Below are 22,488 nucleotides of genomic sequence, written 5' to 3'. Positions count from 1 at the left end.
CAGAGTGTCCTCAGCACCCGCGCTGCAGAACCAGAGCGCACAGCCACGCGGGCTGGCGGGAGGGCGCCGTGCCACCAGGTAGCAGCAGGGACCCAGAGCCCAGCTCAGAGGGCAGGCGACAGGAGGCCCCGCCCCCCGTAGACCCCAGCGCAGCTAGGACTAGTAAAGCTCGCGGTCCTCACCACACGGGCGAGGCACCCGGCAATCACGTACTCACCACAAGTTGACAAAGTTGATGAAGCTGGGAGAGAACTCCCTCTCCTCCGAGTTACTCAGCTGCGGGGGGTCGCCCTTCACGACCTGGGTCAGCTGGTCAAACACGCTGTTCCACTTCGGGTAAGGAAATCGGCCCGTGGCCAGCTCATACTGCAGAGAACACGGAGGGAAAAGCAGAAGGCACTCAGGCATCAGTTCCTGACTGTCCCTCCCGGAAATGGCAACACTGAGAACTGAAGCTGCGAGCAGAAGCCCTGGAACAGCCTCGAAGTGAGCCCTGACCAGAAGCAGCAGAGGCGGCAGAATTAAAGCTAAGCGGAAGTGACACTAGAATCAGGGTCATATAGACTTCTGGCCCCACCAGATTCTAGAACGTGGACTAAAAGAACACTAGACTTAACCCCAGACAATGTCCCAACAAGGCACACCCCCGGCAGCTTCTGGTTCCGACTTCTTCGTATGGAGGGTTCCGGAAGGCTGGTCTCAGAACTATCCTAGTACAACGTCTGCACAGTCATCATCATCTGAGCGGGGCGCTACATCCAGAACGGTGGTCAAATCCATCGTTAAGGTAAAAGAACACGCACCATACAAAACGCCCACGGAAACGACACGCGTGTCCCCCTCTGTGGTCATGCTGCAGCTCCTGCAGTTTCCCCCGCAACCAGATATTGCTGTTACTGAAGAAACAAGTCAGGGCCAACTCCCTCACCCTGAAGCACAGCAAGGATGCTCTAGTCCAGACAATCTCTCTAAACCACACAACAGCCGGAGATATAACCCCTGCGACTACAGTCATGAACGGGAAAACAGAGGTAAATGAAATCAGAGGCCAGGAAAGTGAAGAAGTTCTTATGAGAGGTGGAAAATTGATGACACTTTTTCATTTCTAAACTTCTTGTTTAGTCTACTATGGCAAGGTTGGGTCAACATAAACATACCAATGTGATCCCCAAGCTCCAGACGTCAGAGCGGACATCGTATCCTTGTCGCGATGCACTTGGGTCTATTCTTTCAGGCTGGAACACAAAGAGAGGTCGTGGTCATTAATCACAGCATCAAAGAGCAGGAAAACAGAAGCAACAGCTGGGTTGGTGACCAAAAGGCCAGCCTTCTCCTTAGAGCAGCGGTTCTCAACCTGTGGGTCGCGACCCCGGTGGGGGTCGAATGACCCCTGTGTTTTGGTCGTTTGACCCCCACCGGGGTCGCAAACCACAGGTTGAGAACCGCTGCGTTAGAGGATCCACATCTGGGTCAGATTCAGAGTAACAGAAAGCCACCATTAAAAACAATCAACAGAAAAACAAACAAGCCAACACAAAGCTCAGTGGCTCTCTCCACAGAGGGAGCACAAAGCAAGTCTTCTCATTTCCCCCAAGTACTCACAAGCATTTACAAACCTGAAGCTGAGAACAGGCAAAGGCAGAGATAGGAAGAAAACTGGAAACGTGTAAGAAATAAAGAATTGCTGGGCCAGCTTCGTGGCAAGTATGGTTAAAAAAAATAAATAAAAAGACTGGCTCTTCATCGTTTCGGTGAATAAAGCTATATTGCAATATATTTGAGATACAAAAGCAAATATGAGCTAAATTTATTATAATTATTTTTCCTCTTCACCATAAAGCTAAATTTATTGGTACGCATTAACTATTAGGCATTTTTATCCAAATCACACATTTCCAATTAGTTATACATCATCCCACCACTTAAACAGTTAAAATCATTTTTAGTAATTTCTGTGAAGGGTGCATCTTTATATTTCCTTGAAATTAGAGACCATTGTCTACATAGTGTGTCAGGGATGAAGAAGGAAAGAGAAAGGGGGTGTGAGAGGCAGGGCGGACCCTTACCCCAAGACTGAGAGTCACTGCTGTGGACAGACAGGTCCAGAGAACCCTAATAGCTGACTGCATGATATTCTCTGCCTGCCAGCAACAACTTGTGTGGAGACCTATGTATTTTGTTGTAAACGTGAATACTGTGGCTGCATAAATTTTCATTCTAAGCTATTTACTTTGCTTTTAATTACAAATACACTTTTGTAACTTCTAAGACACACAACACATAAAAATCCCAGACAGCTGGCTGACCAGGAAAATAATATACTCCACCCAACAGTGCAGCCCACACGGAACGTTCACTAATATAGACCATGGTCGACGCCATAAAACGCATCTTCTTTTTAAAAAGTGAAATCATGTAAGGCAGTGGTCCCCAACCTTTTTTTGGGCCACGGACCGGTTTAATGTCAGAAAATACTTTCACAGACTGGCCTTTAGGGTGGGACGGATAAATGCACAAAATAAAATTATGCGACCAGGCCCTGGCCGGTTGGCTCAGCGGTAGAGCGTCGGCCTAGCGTGCGGAGGACCCGGGTTCGATTCCCGGCCAGGGCACATAGGAGAAGCGCCCATTTGCTTCTCCACCCCTCCGCCGTGCCTTCCTCTCTGTCTCTCTCTTCCCCTCCCGCAGCCAAGGCTCCATTGGAGCAAAAGATGGCCCGGGCACTGGGGATGGCTCTGTGGCCTCTGCCCCAGGCGCTAGAGTGGCTCTGGTCGCAATATGGCGACACCCAGGAGGGTCGCAACATGGCGACGCCCAGGATGGGCAGAGCATCGCCCCCTGGTGGGCAGAGCGTCGCCCCCTGGTGGGCGTGCCGGGTGGATCCCGGTCGGGCGCATGCGGGAGTCTGTCTGACTGTCTCTCCCTGTTTCCAGCTTCAGAAAAATGAAAAAAAAAAAAAAAAAAATTATGCGACCAGCGTAAAAACTGTGGTATTTTTAAATATAATTGTCAAACTTACGAGACAAGCGTCAAGAATGAGTTTTAGACGGATGTAACAGAGGGAATCTGGTCATTTTTTAAAAATAAAACATCGTTCAGACTTAAATATAAATAAAATGGAAAGAATGTTAGTTATTTATTCTTTCTCTGCGGTCCGGTATCTCCATGGACCGGTACCGGTCCACGGCCCAGGGGTTGGGGACCACTGATGTAAAGCATTTTCTAAGTCCCCAAAGTAATTAAATAAAAAACCAGTAACAGAAAGATACCTAGACAATGCCCAAATATCTGGAGACCAAACAACACATTTCTAAATAATACATGAAACACTGAGGTCACCTAAGATTTCAGATCCATGAAATCAATTCAAGACCCTGTATCCTAAAATTATATCAGAAGTATAGGTTTGAAAAACAAGAAGTTTTTCAAAAGTATAACAGGAAAACAACCAACTGAAAGAACAAGATGTGTAACATTAAGAAAGATAGCAAAAAAAGTGATAGATAAAACAATTTTCTATCAAAAACAAACAGTTTATAATCAACATACAAATTACTTTGTATTAAAATATATAAGATAAAAAACAAGGAATAAAGACACTGCTAATAAATTTTGAGCAGTGAGTTAATGTAATTAATACAGAACAGACCTTTTTTCCAATATTTCATTTTTAATTCACCATTTACCGTGCTAAAAAGAACCTTAATAAGTCCCCAAAAACAGAAAGGCATAGGTTCAAATGACTTGGAAAGCAAGTAATAAGCCAAAAGATTAACACGAGTCAATGAAACACTTTATATTGGTTAGCAACGCTGTGTAACAAATTACCCCAACAATAAACCGCTTAAAACCATGACCACGTTTTATCTCCCGGTGTCTGTGAGTCAGGCTCCAGGGACCACTTCTGCTGGGCAGTTCTGACTCAGGGTCTTTCGTGAGGCTGCAATCCTGATGGCAGCTAGGGCTGAAGGCTTTCCTGGGACTGAAGAATCGTCACCAAGCCCGTTCTCAGGGCCACTCTCCGGAGCCTCCATTCCTCATCCCAGGAGTGTCTTCACAAAGCTGCTTGAGCATCTCCCCAACAGGCCAGCTGGCTTCCCCCAAAGTGAGCGATCCGGGAAACAGAGCAAGAAGGAAGCCCCCACGCGCCCGCTCAGACCCACTCCCAGAGAGAAGACCCTGGCGCCTCCGCCCCATGCCCATCCCAAGTCAGTCACTGAGTTCAGTCCTGCTAAGGCTGCACGAGGGCTCCACCTTTTGAAGGAAGGTGTATTAAAGAAACAAATTTTAAAACCATCACACGGTTGAATTTTTTAAACTTTCCAATAAAGAGATCTTACATCTGACCTTTAAGACAACTAAGAAAGTGAAAATATGCATATGTATACATATGCATGCGTGTGCGCGCACACAGACACACACACTGAGGCCGAGGCAACAGTAAGACTTCAGTGTTCAAAGAATTCTCTCCCTTTCCCCAAAGACCCCTGGCCACGATGGATTGCAGCCTCGAAGGATATAAAACTCACTGCTCACAGAAATGGGGGGGGGCAGGGAAGGTGCAGACACTCTAGTCCCCTCCGCCCTCTGAACAGTGCGTTTCCACCAAGGAAATCAAAGTTGGTTTTGCATCTCATTTGTATAATCAAACAACTTTCTTTGACTCGTCGTTTGCTTTTCTGATGTTCTTGTTTAATAAAAAAAAAATGCTTTTTTTATTGCTTCATCTTCATTTTGAAATATCCCCCAATTTTTGTGAGCAGTATATGTTCCCACCAATGTCTTCAAGTCTGGGGAAATTTTCTGGAGCTCAGAGGCCAAAGATATGATTTTACTTACTAGGTTATCAATAACTTTTTACTGTATAAATAAAATTAAAAAAAATAAATGTTGCCGATGCATGTTTTTAAAGTTTTCACACAACGTAAACTACAAATAATCCTGCCGAACAGTTTTTACGCAGACGCCACGGGCCACGGGGGCTGTTTCTGCAATGCCAGCGCAGTCTGCTGCAGGAAACACTGTTACCAGGTCTCCTCACGACAACGGCTGCACAGAAACACACATCCCGCACGTCCTGAGTGAGGCCCAAAAGGCACTTAATAAAATGTAACAGTCGTCTGTAATTCACTCTCATCCTCTCTCTCACACACACATGTACACACAGACCAAGTAAACCAGAAAAAGCCATGTGCTTCCGAGTCAGAAACAACACCAGGAACCATCAACACTTTCATTCAACATCGGTCCAGACGTTCTAACCAGAAGTAGCCAAGTACATGCGAGACAAGGACATTCATGATGCGATTATACACGAGAAAGATCGATCAGTATGAGGAAGGAGAGCCCAGGCAAACATCATTTGCAGAATGCTACCGTGAGTACCATCTGAAACCTACTCTAAGAAACAGATGAGTTATTTGGCTGGTTATACAATAAACATGTCAGTATAAATAGCTTTGCTATGTATCAGCAATTCAGTCAGGAAAACACATCACATTCAAAAGAGCAACAAAAACCTGTCTTCGCCCCCAAGAACACAACAGTGAACCACATCGAGACGGGTCTCAGGTGGCTCCCAGTCCAGGCAGGGGACAGCAGTCAGGCGGGGGTGGGGGGGAGGGTTCGGAAGCAAAGCGGGTCACAAAGACAAGAGTAAGGAGCGTGCCACTGCAGACGCCGGCTCCAGCAAGGACCATTGAAGGGCACGACGTCTGTGCAGAGACCTAACCAAAGGGCAAGAACGGCACACTGAAAATATTCACGGCTGGCCCTGGTTGGGTTGCTCAGTGGATAGAGTGCCATCCAGGCACATTGAGGTTATGGGTTCGAGCTGCGGTCAGGGCACAAATGAGAAGCAACTGATGAGCGCACGACTAGATGGAACTAAGCGGAGCAACAAGTTAATGTTTCTATTTGTCTCTTCCTCTCCTCCCTTCTTTCTCTCTCTCTCTCTCTCTCTCAAACAATGAAGAAATGTCCATTCGCAGGAGAGAGTTGGAAGAAGAGAGCTGAAGGGAGAGAGGAAGGGCGTGAAGAGGCGGGCAGTGCGGGAGCTGCCCGAACGCGGGGGAAGGTTCAGGAGCGGCCGAAGAGCAGAGCCCGGAGCCTCATGGGCCCGCAAGAAGGACGTCCGCCCGGGCTGTACGTGGGGTGGCGAGATCTGACCGAGCTCCACAAGGTCACCAGGCTGCGGCAGAGCCAGGCGCAAACGGGGCCGCCGCCGGGAGGCGACAGGAGGTCAGGCAGACGGGAAATGCCCGTGGACGGACCAATGAGCAGTGGTTGCTTTCATAAAGGGCGGGCTCTCGGCCCCTTCAGAGAAGAGCAGACAGGGTGTGCTAATGGACAGGACGGAATAGACTGAAAACAGGAAAACGAAAGTAAAACTGCAGACTTGTGTCCTCCGCGAATGGGAAGGGGGGCTGGGAGGGCCAGCAGCTCAGACTTCCTGGGGAGCAGAGAGGTAAGTAACAGGAGATCAGAGTTCAGTGCGGACACAGAAGTTTGCAACTTCTATGGCATCTACAAGAGAACAGAAATCAGGAAGCTACTTACATGCTGCTGGAGGGCACAGGTGAGGGGCAGGCAGGAAAGAAACCACCAGCAGTCAGTCACTGTCCTGAGCATCTACTAAGTGACGGGCACTGCACATCACTGAACAAAAGAGACAGACAGCCTTAATCCTCAAGTCTAAGGAACTCACAGGAGGCGTCTGAGTGGCTGAGAAAGGAGACTCAGTCCCGGGACAGGCCAACCGGAAGAAATCAGAAAGATGCAGATCTGAGGACCAGGAAGAGGGAGGAGCCAGGCAGGTGGACAAGAGAGTGCAACGTCATGGAAACCACGTGACAACCGTGCTTCAGCGACACGCATCTCAGCGTTGGGGCGGACAAAGGAAAGCTATGACTGAGAACGGAGCACTGGCTTTGGCACCACAAGAGGTAATGTTCACTCTGAAATCAGCGGCTCAAACGGAGGGACGAGGGTAAAGACCCATCAGAACAGGTTGAAAGAGAATAAAAGCAGAGAAAACAGAGAGAAAGGAAGGGGCAGACTAGTATTTAAATTGCCAATAAATTTGAAAAAAACATATTAAGAAATGTGTACAACCTATAAGAAGGAAAAATTAACAGGAAACATGAAGACACTTGAATGAATAGAAAGAATATATTTTTTACTGGGAAGACAATATGATAAAATCGCAATGATCAAATTCATTTATGTCTAGTGAAGTGCCAATAAAATGCCTGCTGAGCTTTTAAAAATAATGTTACTGATATTCAGGTGAAAATCCAGAGAGGTAACATAGCAAAATCAGAAACAGTTCCAAATCCAAGAACTTAGTATGTGTTTTCATTCTAAGCAATGAATCTGAATGGAGATAATTAAAAATAAAATTTTAACTGCTAAAACATTTGTGGGGAGAAACGTTCTACTCTTGCCTGTGATAATACACTAATATTGATTACAGCAGGATTAAAAATTGAAACGTAGCCTGACCAACGGTGGTGCAGTGGATACAGTGTTGACCTGGACGCTGAGGTACCAGGTTAGAAACCCCGAGGTGGGCTTGAGCGTGGGATCATCCACATGACCCCATGGTCACTGCCTTGAGCCCAAAGGTTGCTGGCTTGAAGTCCAAGGTCGCTGGCTTGACCAAGGGGTCACTGGATCAGCTGGAGGCCCCGGTCAAGGTACATATGAGAAAGCAATCAATGAACAACTAATGAGATACAACTATGAGTTGATACTTTTCATCTCTCTCCCTTCCTGTCTGTCTGTCTCCCTCTCTTTCTCATGCTCTCTTTTACACACACGCGCGCGCGCACACACACACAAATTGAAATGTAGAGCTCAAAAGCCTAAACTTAGGCACTAAAATAAAATCCTGCAACTATTTTCCATGTGAGCATGACAAATATCTTTTGAGATATGACAATGGCTAGAAACCTCCACGTTAATGATTGATAAGCTCATCACATTAATATTTTCTATTTCTGTAACTGAGCCAAATATCAAAGGAAAACTTCTGAGAAAACTGTGTAACATAATTCTCCTATTTTAAATCAATATAAAAGATGTAAATTCTAATAAAAAGCAGGCAAAGGATAATGCATAAAAGTGGCCAATATTAGAAAAAAACGCAAAAGTATCCAACTTTATTAATAATTTAAAAACAGAAAACAAAACCCACTAAATTCAAAAGAACTTCCATTCTGGCCTGTTAACTTCACAAAGATAAAGCTCTAACATTCTGACACATACCGACACCTATTTAGAAAATACAACCCCCCTTTAACATTTCTAGAAGTCATGAGATGTATGAATGTTTTATATCCACGAAAAGATATGAGGGAGTTGTATACAACTATAGTTTTTAAATGTTTATAGCCATATTTAGTATTACAAAGCCTAGCCCTAGAAAAACTTAAGCAGGCCAAAAATAGAAAATTGGTTCATTTTTAATGGCAAAATTCATTATTTATAAAAGTGCACCGCCTAGAGAAGTGCCTACAAGCAAATATAAAGCATATGTGCAACATGAGTACATTTACATAAAAATGTAAAAGAATATTCACAAAAACATTTTTCTCCATTTATGTGAGTAATTAATTCTCCATTTAACTATTTTATTTTTTATATATTTAAGAGATATAATCTTATAATAAGAAACATATTTATAAAACTATCAACAATAGAATTCTTCAAACATAGAGTTATTTTACTTACCACTTAAAAAATACAGAAATAATGCAATGGCACTTCCAAGTCCCCAGGAAGTGAGACCATCGAGCCACGGGGTTTCACACAGACCATACGTCTCACAGTTACAGATATGAACAGAAGAAGGGGCAGGTGAGTCTCATTTAGGAATATGCGTACAGATGCATTCCAGGATGTAAAGTATCACACCCGCAGTCTTTCCATGAATATTCCAATATGCTGTACTGGGCAACAGATACATACTAGGGATCTTAAGAAATTCAAAATAAAAAATCTATTCACCCTGGCTGGTTGGCTCAGCAGTAGAGCATCGGCCCAGCATGTGGAAGTCCCGGGTTCGATTCCCAGCCAGGGCACACAGGAGAAGCACCTATCTGCTTCTCCACCCCTCCCCCTCTCCTTTCTTTCTGTCTCTCTTCCCCTCCCACAGCCAAGGCTCCATTGGAGCAAAGCTGGCCTGGGCGCTGAGGACAGCTCCATGGCCTACACCTCAGGCACTAGAATGGCTCTGGTTGCAACAGAGCAACAGCCCAGATGGGCAGAGCATCGCCCCCTGGTGGGCGTGCCAGGTGGATTCCGGTCGGGCGCATGCGGGAGTCTGTCTCTCTGCCTCTCCGCTTCTCACTTCGGGGAAGAAAAAAATTAAAAAGCTCTTCTTCGAATAAAACCATCATGAATTTATATCCAAGATTATGTGGGGTAGCTGTTTTCTAAGATTCTGAAATAAGCATTTCAAACTGCTGACGAAAGAGAAAGCATTGGTGTCTCAGCTGCCGATCCCGTTTCCAAAGGCGACGGCAGTTTGGCAATAGTTGTTTAGTACACTGACTGTCCTGAAGTCAGAACCCTCAGGGCTGTACTGTCACACCTCAGGGAAGCCCAGGACCACGCCCAGAGCATGGTGGCCTTCTGCTGTTCTGTAAACTGCTTTACTGAGATGTGATTCATACATCATACAATTCACCCTTTTAATTAGTACTTTTAATTACTATGCTACTATACACTATGGCGCTATAAAACTTAAAATGGCACACAGTGGTCCCTAAGTCTGGCCCTAGGTAAATGAGATAGGGAACAACACCATAAAAAATGGAAGAGTATGCAGCTCCCACAGAACATCCCCCAGAGAAACAGTGAAAATAAAGAAAAAATAGAATCAACTTTGTTAGAACTCTGGGGGAAAAAAAATCGCAAGCTTTACAGCAACCAATCAAACACTGACTCAAGAAGCACGTGATCTAAAAGGGGTGCGGCACCCTTCGCTGGCCCTGCCCTGTCCTCGCTCCGGCTCAGGGACAGTCCTGAGGAGGACAGCCAGCCTTCACTCCAGTGCAGGGACAGTCCTGAAGAGGACAGCCAGCCTTCCCAGGGCAGGGACAGTCCTGAAGAGGACAGCCAGCCCTCGCTCCAGCGCAGGGACAGTCCTGAAGAGGACAGTGCCCTATCCTCGCTCCAGCGCAGGGACAGTCCTGAGAGGACAGCCAGCCCTCCCAAGGCAGGGACAGTCCTGAAGAGGACAGCCAGCCCTCGCTCCGGCGCAGGGACAGTCCTGAAGAGGACAGCCAGCCCTCGCTCCAGCGCAGGGACAGTCCTGAAGAGGACAGCCAGCCCTCGCTCCAGCGCAGGGACAGTCCTGAAGAGGACAGCCAGCCCTCCCAGGGCAGGGACAGTCCTGAAGAGGACAGTGCCCTATCCTCGCTCCAGCGCAGGGACAGTCCTGAGAGGACAGCCAGCCCTCCCAGGGCAGGGACAGTCCTGAAGAGGACAGCCAGCCCTCGCTCCAGCGCAGGGACAGTCCTGAAGAGGACAGTGCCCTATCCTCGCTCCAGCGCAGGGACAGTCCTGAGAGGACAGCCAGCCCTCCCAGGGCAGGGACAGTCCTGAAGAGGACAGCCAGCCCTCGCTCCGGCGCAGGGACAGTCCTGAAGAGGACAGCCAGCCCTCGCTCCAGCGCAGGGACAGTCCTGAAGAGGACAGCCAGCCCTCGCTCCAGCACAGGGACAGTCCTGAAGAGGACAGCCAGCCCTCGCTCCAGCGCAGGGACAGTCCTGAAGAGGACAGCCAGCCCTCGCTCCGGCGCAGGGACAGTCCTGAAGAGGACAGCCAGCCCTCGCTCCAGTGCAGGGACAGTCCTGAGAGGACAGCCAGCCCTCCCAGGGCAGGGACAGTCCTGAAGAGGACAGCCAGCCCTCGCTCCAGGGCAGGGACAGTCCTGAAGAGGACAGCCAGCCCTCGCTCCAGCGCAGGGACAGTCCTGAAGAGGACAGCCAGCCCTTCCAGGGCAGGGACAGTCCTGAAGAGGACAGCCAGCCCTCGCTCCAGCGCAGGGACAGTCCTGAGAGGACAGCCAGCCCTTCCAGGGCAGGGACAGTCCTGAAGAGGACAGCCAGCCCTCGCTCCAGCGCAGGGACAGTCCTGAGAGGACAGCCAGCCCTCGCTCCAGCGCAGGGACAGTCCTGAAGAGGACAGTGCCCTGTCCTCGCTCCAGCGCAGGGACAGTCCTGAGAGGACAGCCAGCCCTCCCAGGGCAGGGACAGTCCTGAAGAGGACAGTGCCCTATCCTCGCTCCGGCGCAGGGACAGTCCTGAAGAGGACAGCCAGCCCTCCCAGGGCAGGGACAGTCCTGAGAGGACAGCCAGCCCTCCCAGGGCAGGGACAGTCCTGAGAGGACAGCCAGCCCTCCCAGGGCAGGGACAGTCCTGAAGAGGACAGCCAGCCCTCGCTCCAGGGCAGGGACAGTCCTGAAGAGGACAGTGCCCTGTCCTCGCTCCAGCGCAGGGACAGTCCTGAAGAGGACAGCCAGCCCTCCCAGGGCAGGGCCCCACCACCTGGTCCAGAGGGAGACCTTCTCCATAAAGAACTGTTTCTCTGTGCCACCTGCCTGGGACTCTCTGAGGAACAGACACAAGGTGCCTGCCGTGGTTCTGCCTAGACTGGAACTCGCTCCAGGCGGAGAGGCCCTGGACAGTCCCTGAAAACACTGTACGGCATCTGAATACCCCAGGACGCCTGGAGCATGACTGGGATCGAGGGACCCCTCAGAGCACGAAACGCCTGTGGGAAAACTGAGAGGCACGGGGTTCTTTGAGAAATGACGCCATTCGAAATCACCAGCACATGCTGAAAACTTTAGAAAGCCACGTGTGCACCCAGGGCAGAACGACACGAGATCCTAGGAGCCCCGAAACCTGAACCGCCGGCTGATCTCCAGGCTTAGGGCCATGGCTGGAAATGCCAGGGCAGATCTGTGAATGACCCGGCCAGGCGCTGAGGAGGGTCCCAGCTCAGAGCCATGCTGCAGCACCGGGATGGCTGCTTTAGGGGTTTTCCCGCTTTCTTTAGGAACGGATCTCTTTTTGGATCGTGCTTTGTATTCTCACCACCCCTCCCCCAACCTCTGTCCAAACACTGGCTGAGCATAAGCTAAGTGGACAGAGTATCAAAGGTCACATAGGATTTAGAATACACTCATTTCAAACCTTAGGAAAACCACTGAGTGGACAGAGTATCAAAGGCCATGTAGGACTTAGAATACACTCATTTCAAACCTTAGAAAAACCACTGAGTGGACAGAGTATCAAAGGCCATGTAGGACTTAGAATACACTCATTTCAAACCTTAGAAAAACCACTGAGTGGACAGAGTATCAAAGGCCACATAGGATTTAGAATACACTCATTTCAAACCTTAGAAAAACCACTGAAGAAACAGCTTTACCTCACAAGGAACAACTGTAATATTCAAAATGTCCCGATTCTAACCAGTTAATTTCAACGCAGTCAAAGAAACTGGACGGTCTGACCTTTCACTGACGAAATGAACGGAACTGCACCTAAGGAAGGGGAGACAATGACTCGCCCAGACAAAGGCTGCGTCACCTGTCTTCAGTATGACTCAAGAGCAAAGGAACCACAAGAAAACATTTCTTATATCTTGCTCTTGAACTGGTTGTTCCACCTACCCCTAATTATCATTCTGAATGCAATACTGTCCACATCTTCCCAGGAATCTTCCTGGCCAGTCACCGTCCCTAAAGTCCAAAGTATAAACGCAGATCTCTCTGTATGTATTCACACACAGACACACACGCACGCACACGCACACACCTCTGACAATTTCATTTGTGGGAAAGGTGACAAGGAAAAAATGTAACAAAACAAAAACCGCTGAAAGCAAGGATTCTAAAATATTGTTAATGGAAAATGTTCAAATACAATGTTTTTCGTATACAATGACCAGAACACAAGCAACAGAACGTGTTCAAAGAAAATATGCCTTTAACTAGTTACAGGTTAAGAGGTAAGTGAAAAGAGAAATAATTGTCGATATAAATTTTATGTAATGCTGAAAATAAAGCAGTATTCAAGGTTTTTAAATAAGTGTAGATTTGGGCAAAGCCCTTCCACAAACCAGATTAAAAAGCTCTCATGCAGCCTATGACGTTTCTTCCTTTTCTACTGCTGGTAGCACCAGGTTTGGAAGTATATAAATCAAAAAAGCTAACAAATGAAAGGAGAGAAAAATTGTATAAAGCTTTAAGCTAATCTTTAGTTAAAAAGAGTCTTCAAAGACTGAACAGAAACTACTGTAGGAATGCTTCAATAAGTGACACAAATCCTACTCGTATCACCTGTGAAGAGTGGTCCCTGGTCCCCAGTGACCCAGAGCCACACTGAGGAAGACAACAACACTTAAGGAAAATGTTTAAAATCCAGACATTAAGTTTCCAGTCAAATGTGGAGCACGATCCAGGCTAGACAGCGGTATGTGCAAAGGCACTGGTGAGCTGGGCATGACGTGCAGAAGGACATGTAGCTTCCTCTCCCTGAGAGAGAGAGGCTCGACGCTGGCAAACTCTACACCTAAGGCACCTAGCCTTGGATTTGTTCACCTCTGAGGACAGAAGCAACAATACTCAAAGCATAGCCTTACACTCTGTAGGTATACTGAGTTCTATCACAAACTCAAGTCTTCCCAACTTCTGCAACTGGACACAGTATCACTTAGCGGCCTAGAACACATTACCCACAGGTCTACTACAATGTATCTACTGCAGCCAAGACAACATGGGGAGGGGACGCTAGAAACACAAAGCCACCTTCTGAGAACTAACCATCGGGTTGGTCAGTGGAGTTGAATATAATGAAAAAACAGGAGTCAGGGAAGACCGCAGTGTTTAGTACCAAGACAGAGGAACAGAGTAAGACAGTAAGACAGGAGCGCACTGGGATCGTTTCGCAAAGTCTTGTGGAGAAGCCAGCACCTGAATCTGGTCGTTAGGGCAGAGGAAAATGTTTTAGTTTGGTGAAACTGCATGCCTGACGGCAGAGTGCTTACAGATACAGCACCAGAGGGCACAGGCTCTTGGCGGGACGACCGCACGGGAGAAGACTCGGCCTTCACACTCACCGCCATGTACGGCCTACACCCCGCGTCTCTGGTCTTGGCGATGGAGTCCACAAGCTGTCCACTGATACCAAAGTCACAGAGTTTAATATTCCCACTTCTGTCCAGAAGGATATTAGAAGGTTTGATATCTGCAAGAGACAGAGGTCATTCAGTGTAGAAGTCGTGAAACAAATGAGCTACGTTCTAAAGTACTGTAAGTAAAAATACTGAGAAACCCTTTGACAGCGTAAGTGATCAAGTTCTTAAAATTCAGATATATAAGACAACAAATATGAGACATCTCTGAAGACTGGTGTTTTTAAAACTAAAAAACGCTATACACAAATTCAGGCATTCTATCACACTGCCTTTGTTTCATCAAGAGACATTCATTTACTCATTTCAAATTCATTACTTAACAGTCAAAATACAAAGTGTGAACTTAATCTGTAAGAGTACACCACGCTGTTTGACAGTATGTGTCAAAGACGACACAACGAAATACAAAGCGGGCGAGTTATAAGCCCACACTCTGCAGGGCGGAGCTCCGTCACACTTGGGAGCGTGGCCACCGCAGCGCCTCCAGGAGGCCACGGGCAGCAGGATCAGGGACGCAAAGGGTCTCAATTCCGATTTAAAATTCACAGGGTGAAATGCTAAATGTGATCTGTGAACTTTCAGTAGCAACCACGATTTCCTTATCCACAAAGCGAAAAAACCATTCCTAATTCGGGGTTCTGAAAAGGGAAACTCTTCATACACTGCCTGAACATCATGTGTCCTCCGTAGAGGCATGCACTCAACCATCGCTCCCACTTGAGAGGCCTTCCTGATCTCAGAGGCCCACCACTATGCTCCTCTCCACAACTCCTCGTGACAGCCACCTCGGAGAGACCAGGCTCGTCTCTCCCACCCCCAGAGCGCTTGTGCTCTCCCACAAGGGGACCTGACCCTACACGATTTCAGGCCAAAAGAGAAAAGAAGAAGCTTGTTTAATATTACTTTTAACCAGCATTAAGCTCAAACAAAAGTAAATGAATTGTTTCGATGTTCAAGGTTAACTAATTTCAGGTTCAGGGTCAAGCCCAAACTAAAATTACTTAATTAAATATCCCAATTTTTTTTTAACTTCTTAAAAGTTTATTTGCTGGTTCAGCAAAGGGGAAGGGAGAGGAAGGGCGAGACGGGAACATCGAGCCATTCACTCCTGTACGTGCCCTGACCGGGGACTGAACCAGCAACCTTTGTGCTTCGGGATGATGCTCTAACCCACCGAACTATGCAGCCAGGGCTAAATGCTCCGATTTCTAATTTCTTTAACCACTAGAAACTATGTTTCTTAGAATTCAAGGTTTGTCACTCCTCTGAATATGACCTTTGACTTTCTGTCTTATTTATTGCCGGCTAAATAACATACTGTCACATACTGTCTTAGGTCTGTCCGTTAAAAAATTGAGATTGGTGAACTTAAGTGACTCATCGAAACCACAACCTCTCTCCTCTGAGTCTGTTATAACAGAAAGAACAACTATCTAGTCTATTTGCTGAATTAAATTCAGGATTCCCCCATCGTCTAATAGATCTACATCAAATGTTTAAAAACTCTGAATCTGTGTCTAATGAGGACAAGATCAATGTTCACAAAAATACAAAAGCTTTAGAGGAATTTCAAAATAGAATACTAATAACTAATCTTGCAACTTGCAAAAACACCAAAAGTAGAGAAGAAAGCCCGGACCGGGTCAGAGTGTTGAAAGTGCACAGGATGACTCCGGGCCTTATTCGTACACGCAGAACCGCTATCGAGCCAATGAGTAATTAATTTTCAACTAAGAATAATAAGAACTCACAATTACTAAACCCAACATATTAATAGGTAAAATGAAGTGTACAGGCTCCTGAAAGGAAAAAAAAACACCTATAATAATAGTGAGGTTTCAGAATATATACAGTATGTTTTGTTAAAAAGTGACAATGTAATTTTCACTATTTTTTTTCCTATTGAGAAAAAATTGTTTTATAAAACAACAATCTTATTATACCTACCTCTGTGAATGATTTTCAAGTTTTCTTTTAAGTGGTTTAGTGCTTTCACAGTCTGGAGGGAAAAGCAGAGATAGGAGAAACAATTCCTTTTAGTAAATAGCACAACATTGATCATGAGTAACAGTCCACACAGCCCACTGCACACTTCTAAGCCTAATGTTTCAATAATCTCTCCATTTTTTTAATGTTAATGAAGATGCTGAGTGATGATTTTAAATCTGAAAACTTTGTTGCCTTTAGGGGCTATTCCCCACAGTTAAAAAAAACAACCCAGTAGCTTATAATTTTTTAATAAGTCATTGACAAGTGATAGTGTTTCTTATACCTTCAAACATTTCAAGAATAGAAACACGTAGCCTGGCCAGGCAGTGCCACAGTGGATAGAGCGTTAAACTGGGATACAGAGGACCCAGGTTCGAGACCCCGAGGTTGCCAGCTTGAGCACGGGTTCATCTGGTTTGAGCAAAAAGCTCCCCAGCTTGAGCCCACGGTCGCTGGCTTGAGCAAGGGGTTACTCAGTCTGCTGTAGCCCCACGGTCAAGGCACATATGAGAAAGCATTCAATGAACTAAGGTGTCGCAACAAAAAACTGATGATTGATGCTTCTAATTTCTCTCCGTTACTGCCGGTCTGTCCCTATCTACCCATCTCTCTGACTCTCACTCTGTCACTGTAAAAAAATAAAAAATAAATAAAAAAATAAAAAAAAAAGAATGAAACATGTAGCACAAAAGAAGCCCAACAGGCTGGTTCCATTATCAGCCCTAATTCGTAAGTTTCTCCAAATTCTGTTTCCCACAATCGCTCACCCTCATTCAGTGCTATGCCTTCAAAGTGATTTTCTGCAGAACCGCAGGCCCTCTGCTCAGCCACTGTGGCAACTTCCTCAGAATTTACCCCCTTGTTTGGTCACTGCTCATGATCAGAAAATCGAAGCTTTCTTCAGGAGTGGAGGGAACAGGGACTTGAATGAAACGTCCCTAACCTCAGCCTAGCGGAGAACTGAAGGTCAGGCCTACCACCGGCCATAGAGAGGTCAGGTCTCCATTGTCCTCAAGCTTCTGGGTATCAGAAATGCAGAACACATGAGCCTGTCATGTTTCAAACAGCCAGGCTCACGTGTTCACTGAGTTATTAATTAGCAAGAAGAGATTTAACACAAAGTAATATGAAATGTTGTGCTTAATATATAAGGTGATTGATTACCAAGTTCATAAACATAGACAAATAATGATTTATTAGTGTAGCTATACTACACATCTTGCAGCAGATGATAAAATAACTTTATCTATGCTTTCTAGCTTCAAGATCACCCTATTATGTAAGAACAGGATTCTGGGATTAGATTGCCTGGGTTCACAACATTTACTAGTTACAATTGTATACACTTCAAAGCAAATTAATCATTTCAGCTCCCCCTATTTCAGATCTGTCATCTGTAAACAGAGGGTTATATTACTTACTATAGAACTGCTATGAAGATCTTGGCCTGACACAAGTAAACATTCAATAACCACTAGCTATTATCATTATGTGACTATTGTTCCTATGAATAATAACAAATGCCAAGATAATACTGGGTTTGGTATACTGGAAAGAGATGACTCAGCATATCAATATAAAATTTCCTATACCAGTCTGTTAATGAATGCCTTTCTAGTAAAACACAGCTTCTTTTCATAAAATATATGAAAGGGCATATATCTAATAGTTAGCACATCACACATTTTAATTTAAGCATTAATTCAGCTAAATAACTTAAAACATCAACATGACACCTATGAATCTTAAGATTATAATGACTAGAGTTATCTAAGTTTTAAAATTCCTATTATACACACACATATCTTACAACTAAAATACAATTCAGAAACAATATAGATCTTTAATGTTAACCATTAGTGATTAGACGGGACAAAATGGCAATGAACAGATAACCTACACTGGCGGCTGAGGAAGCAGAGAAGAGACAAGGAATTATATGAACCAGAACAGCTCTCTTCCAACTGCCTATAAAATGCAGTCCTCATGGTCAGTCAGTAACCCAAGGAACGTACCAAACTCAGATGATCATGTACTGAGAATCTTGGGGGGGGGGGGAATCTTATTAATTTTACTGTCAAAACAAACAAAATTTTTTTGGAAAAAATAATTTGTCAATGAAAAGATTCAGAGTAAGAAAGGAAATAATCATGACCTCACTTTCAAGACTATAAATACATTAGTAAAAAACATACCTCTTTTCTTTTTGGTACTTTGGTAAAAGTGAATTGATCAAATTAGTAGTAATGATGGTTACTGAAATTGCTAGTCAATAATTTAACTAGTATAGACTAGAGAGCCCAAATCCTAAACCACAAGAAAGAATACTTTGTGTAAGAGTTTTAATTAAGAGACAATACGGTGCACAGAAACGTGTTGTAGAACTAGGCACCTGAAACTATAAGTATGATAACTAGTGTCACCCTAATAAATCCAATTAAAAAATGAAAAAGAAAAAAAGGAGACATGCTATGGTTCTGATTAATTTAGGGATAACTGTGATAAGACAACAGGTTTGGGCCCTGGCCGGTTGGCTCAGTGGTAGAGCATTGGCCTGGCATGCAGGAGTTCTGGGTTCAATTCCTGGCCAGGGCACACAGGAGAAGCACCCATCTGCTTCTCCACCCCTCCCCCTCTCCTTCCTCTCTGTCTCTCTCTTTCCCTCCCGCAGCCAAGGCTCCATTGGAGCAAAGTTTGCCCGGGCGCTGACGATGGCTCTGTGGCCTCTGCCTCAGGTGCTAGAATGGCTCTGGTTGCAACAAAGCAACAGCCCAGATGGGCAGAGCATCGCCCCCTGGTGGGCATGCCAGGTGGATCCTGGTTGGGCGCATGCAGGAGTCTGTCTATGCCTCCCCGCTTCCAACTTCAGAAAAGTGCAAAAAAACAAAAAACAAAAAACACAACAGGCTTGAAAATAGCTAAACCAACAAGGGAAAAAAGGAACATAAGATTACTTTTACTAATTTTATTGCTAGAGCAATCTATTATGGTCTGTTGTAATTTTATTGAAAAGAATATTGTCATATTTATGCAGACTATATTTTACAAATGGTTCTTGGGATTTGTGTTAATGACCCCAAAGACATGATTTTGTCTCTTGTCCTACTCTATAAACATTCCAGGAATGTTGATAACATCCTGTGAAGGGCATCTGGTGTGTACATTCAAACTCCAGCAGCATCTTTATATAAGTATATAGAGAATGAACAATTTGAAAAGCAGGTACTTACTGCTAACGTAATTTTGCCTAATATTTCTTCTGGAATAACATCATCTAATACACTATATACATATTTGTAAAACTTATCAAACGAGGTAGACATGAGTTCCATACAGATCCAACAGTCGCCCTAGAAAATAACAAATAGCTGTTATTCTTATACATCTTATCATTAAGTACCATTTTTGTCTTCCACTTAAAATTAAAATGCAATTAAAGAAAAAGTAATCTTCATTTAAAAAAAAACCAATCCTAGTAGAAATTTCCGGTTCCCTATTGAAGCTCTGGGAAGAACAGTCTCCTTGTGCTTAGAGCATCTGCCCGATCTCCCCACTCTTAGCTTTAAGTACAGAGTACTCTTACACAGAAGACTTGTGCTTTTATAAAAATTTCAAATTTTGCCATAATGAAATATAAAAATAGAAGACATGTGGGAAACTGTTCATTCTCATTAACCAAAAACAGATTACAGTTATCTCGAGATACTCTAAAAACTCCTTCAATTAATTAGTAAAAAGAGAGGGAGAGAAATACATAAAGCAAATCCAATGCTTCAAGTCCGTGTTCAAATGCCGCCTTTTCAGGGGTTAACATTTAAGATGCCTAACTGGCCCGGCCATGTTGGCGCAGTGGGTAGAGCATCGACCTGGAGTGCTGAGGTCACTGTTTGAAACCCTGGGCTTGAATGGTCAAGACACATATGGGAGTTGATGCTTCTTGTTCCTCCTCCCTTCCTTTCTTTCTCTTTCTCTTTCTCTCTCTCCCCCCCCCCCCGCTCTAAACTGAATTTAAAAAATAAATAAAATTAAAATTAAATGCCCAACTGATTTAAAATGCCAGTCATCCCACTCTGAGCACCCCTGCCTTACCTTGCTGTATTCTATAGAGCCCATACCCTCTTCGAATATAAAATATGGATTTTATAATCTTTCTCATCTCTATTTTCTACTAGAACTGCCTCTCCAGCAGGCCAGGGGCTCAGTCAACATTCCTTAGATGAATGACTGCTGATTATAATGAAGCGGAATCACTCCAGCCGGACAGCCGCGCCACAGAGGGCTTTAGAACAGAGGGAAGGCGCCCAGACAGTACGAGAGGGACAGACCGGCAGTGCTTGTGCACTTTGAGAGAGTCACGGCTGGGAACCTAACACCAACGGCCCATCCATTACAGAAACAGAACGAACGACAGACCACTGAGCTCTCTCACACAAGGAAACGGTACAGCATTAAAGGGGTTATCGAAGATGACATTCTTTCTAAAACCATACAGTTCAAGAGAGGTATGCACGAGGAAATGGAAACATGAGCAGATACCAGGATCACCGCGGCGGAAGGATCTGAACATGGCTGTGAACGACCCTGCCGAGCACCAGCTGAGACCGAAACCTGTATCAGGATGGAGGCTACAAACGGTCTGAAAACCGTGCTGTCTGCCGCCCTATTTGTAGGCCCAGCTGTGCCACTGGTCTCCTATCCCTCATGCCAGACTGCGCAGACCGTGAGGTTAACGCCCCTAACAGAGAATCGGCTGGCCCAGGACAGCCCTGCTAATGAGTGACACGGCCACAAACAGAATGCAGCTCACCGAATGCCTTTCCCTACCCACACCCAGACCTCTCGCCTAAGCACTGAGAATACCGGGCCTCCAGCAGAGAAAGCACGTGTGGGCGTGTGGGCGGCACCGAGATGAGTTACCGCCCTGGTGCCTAGGCCCCCGCCGGAGCGCTCAGGTAGCTACAGGATGCACCTGGAGAAGCGCAGCTCACAGGCACTTCTGCCTATGTGTCCTGAGCTTTTCTTCTCTCTGTTTACTTTGAGTGCTCTTACTGAGTGGCTCTCACAGAGGACGAACACCCTTCATTCAAAACACACACTTGAATTTATTTCATTTTTGTTCTAAGAGAAAGTTTATTTAGAAAGTTGCAGAGGTGCCTGACCTGTGGTGGCACAGTGGATAAAGCGTCGACCTGGAAATGCTGAGGTCACCGGTTCAAAACCCTGGGCTTGCCTGGTCAAGGCACATATGGAAGTTGATGCTTCCAGCTCCTCCCCACCTTCTCTCTTGTCTCTCTCTCCTCTCTCTCTCCCTCTCTGTCTCTCTTTCTCCTCTCTAAAATAAATAAATAAAAATTTTAAAAAAATGTTGCTGAGGTAAGAAAAACATGAGTCTGCTGGGCATGGGATCAGGAAACAGGTTACAGAGGCCAAAGGGCCCTCGGAGTTCTGGAGGGAGAGAGAGAGAAAGGTAATGCACCTGGAGGAAAGAGAGGGGACACCAGGGGGAGGGACAGGGGACACCCGGGAGGAGAGGGGACACCCGGGAGAGGGACAGGGGACACCGGGGGAAGGAGAGGGGACACCGGGAGAGGGACAGGGGACGCCAGGAGGAGAGGGGACACCCAGGGGAGGGACAGGGGACACCCGGGGGAGGGACAGGGGACACCGGGAGAAGGAGAGGACAGCTGGGGGCAAAGTGTGCTCACAAATGTGAAGGCTCAAGCCCAGAAAGATGCCCAGTTCCCCCACGTCGATCTAAGAATTCAATTAGGTCCCAATCAGAATTACCAAGCACCTGGACAAGCGCATCCTAACACCTGCGTGGACAAGCAGAGCCCCGCACAGCTCACACGAGTTTAAAGAGGGACCGAGCTACCAGACTTTTATATAAAGCTATCACAAGAATAGATGGTGGTACTGATTCAGAGTAAGTGAATACGCCAGGGCATAGATTGAAACGGCCCACACACCTAGGACATTTGACTTACGGCAGATGGAGCAAGGCACACAGTGGCAAAAGGGTGGACTGGACCGTGCGTGCTGCTGGGGCAGTGAGCTTCCATATACAGAGTTACAGCAGATCACTGCTCAATCCACACACAGAAATACAGAACTCCCAAGACTGGCCCATGCGTGCTGCTGGGGCAGTGAGCTTCCATATACAAAGTTACAGCGGATCACTGTTCAAACCATCCACACACAGAAATACAGAACTCCCAAGACTGGCCCGTGCGTGCTGCTGGGGCAGTGAGCTTCCATATACAAAGTTACAGCAGATCACTGTTC

General features: G+C 45.9%; 1 protein-coding gene across 3 annotated transcripts in view; it reads right to left on the bottom strand.

Annotated features, from left to right (window-relative positions):
• MAP2K4 (mitogen-activated protein kinase kinase 4) overlaps nt 1-22,488 on the bottom strand; it is a 96,438-nt gene that overhangs the window by 6,901 nt on the left and 67,049 nt on the right. For all 3 annotated transcript variants that reach the window (XM_066264287.1, XM_066264288.1, XM_066264289.1), the window contains 5 exons: nt 19,434-19,553; nt 16,162-16,213; nt 14,137-14,264; nt 1,158-1,235; nt 218-366 (listed from right to left, as the gene is read on the bottom strand). In XM_066264287.1, coding sequence (XP_066120384.1) covers nt 218-366; nt 1,158-1,235; nt 14,137-14,264; nt 16,162-16,213; nt 19,434-19,553 — 527 coding nt within the window. The remainder of the gene's footprint in view (nt 1-217; nt 367-1,157; nt 1,236-14,136; nt 14,265-16,161; nt 16,214-19,433; nt 19,554-22,488) is intronic.

This window comes from Saccopteryx bilineata, chromosome 2 (genome assembly GCF_036850765.1).
Source record: "Saccopteryx bilineata isolate mSacBil1 chromosome 2, mSacBil1_pri_phased_curated, whole genome shotgun sequence".
Classification (NCBI taxonomy): Eukaryota; Metazoa; Chordata; class Mammalia; order Chiroptera; family Emballonuridae; genus Saccopteryx; species Saccopteryx bilineata.
Note: the sequence above shows the minus strand (reverse complement) of the source record. Positions and strands in the feature narration are given on the sequence as shown.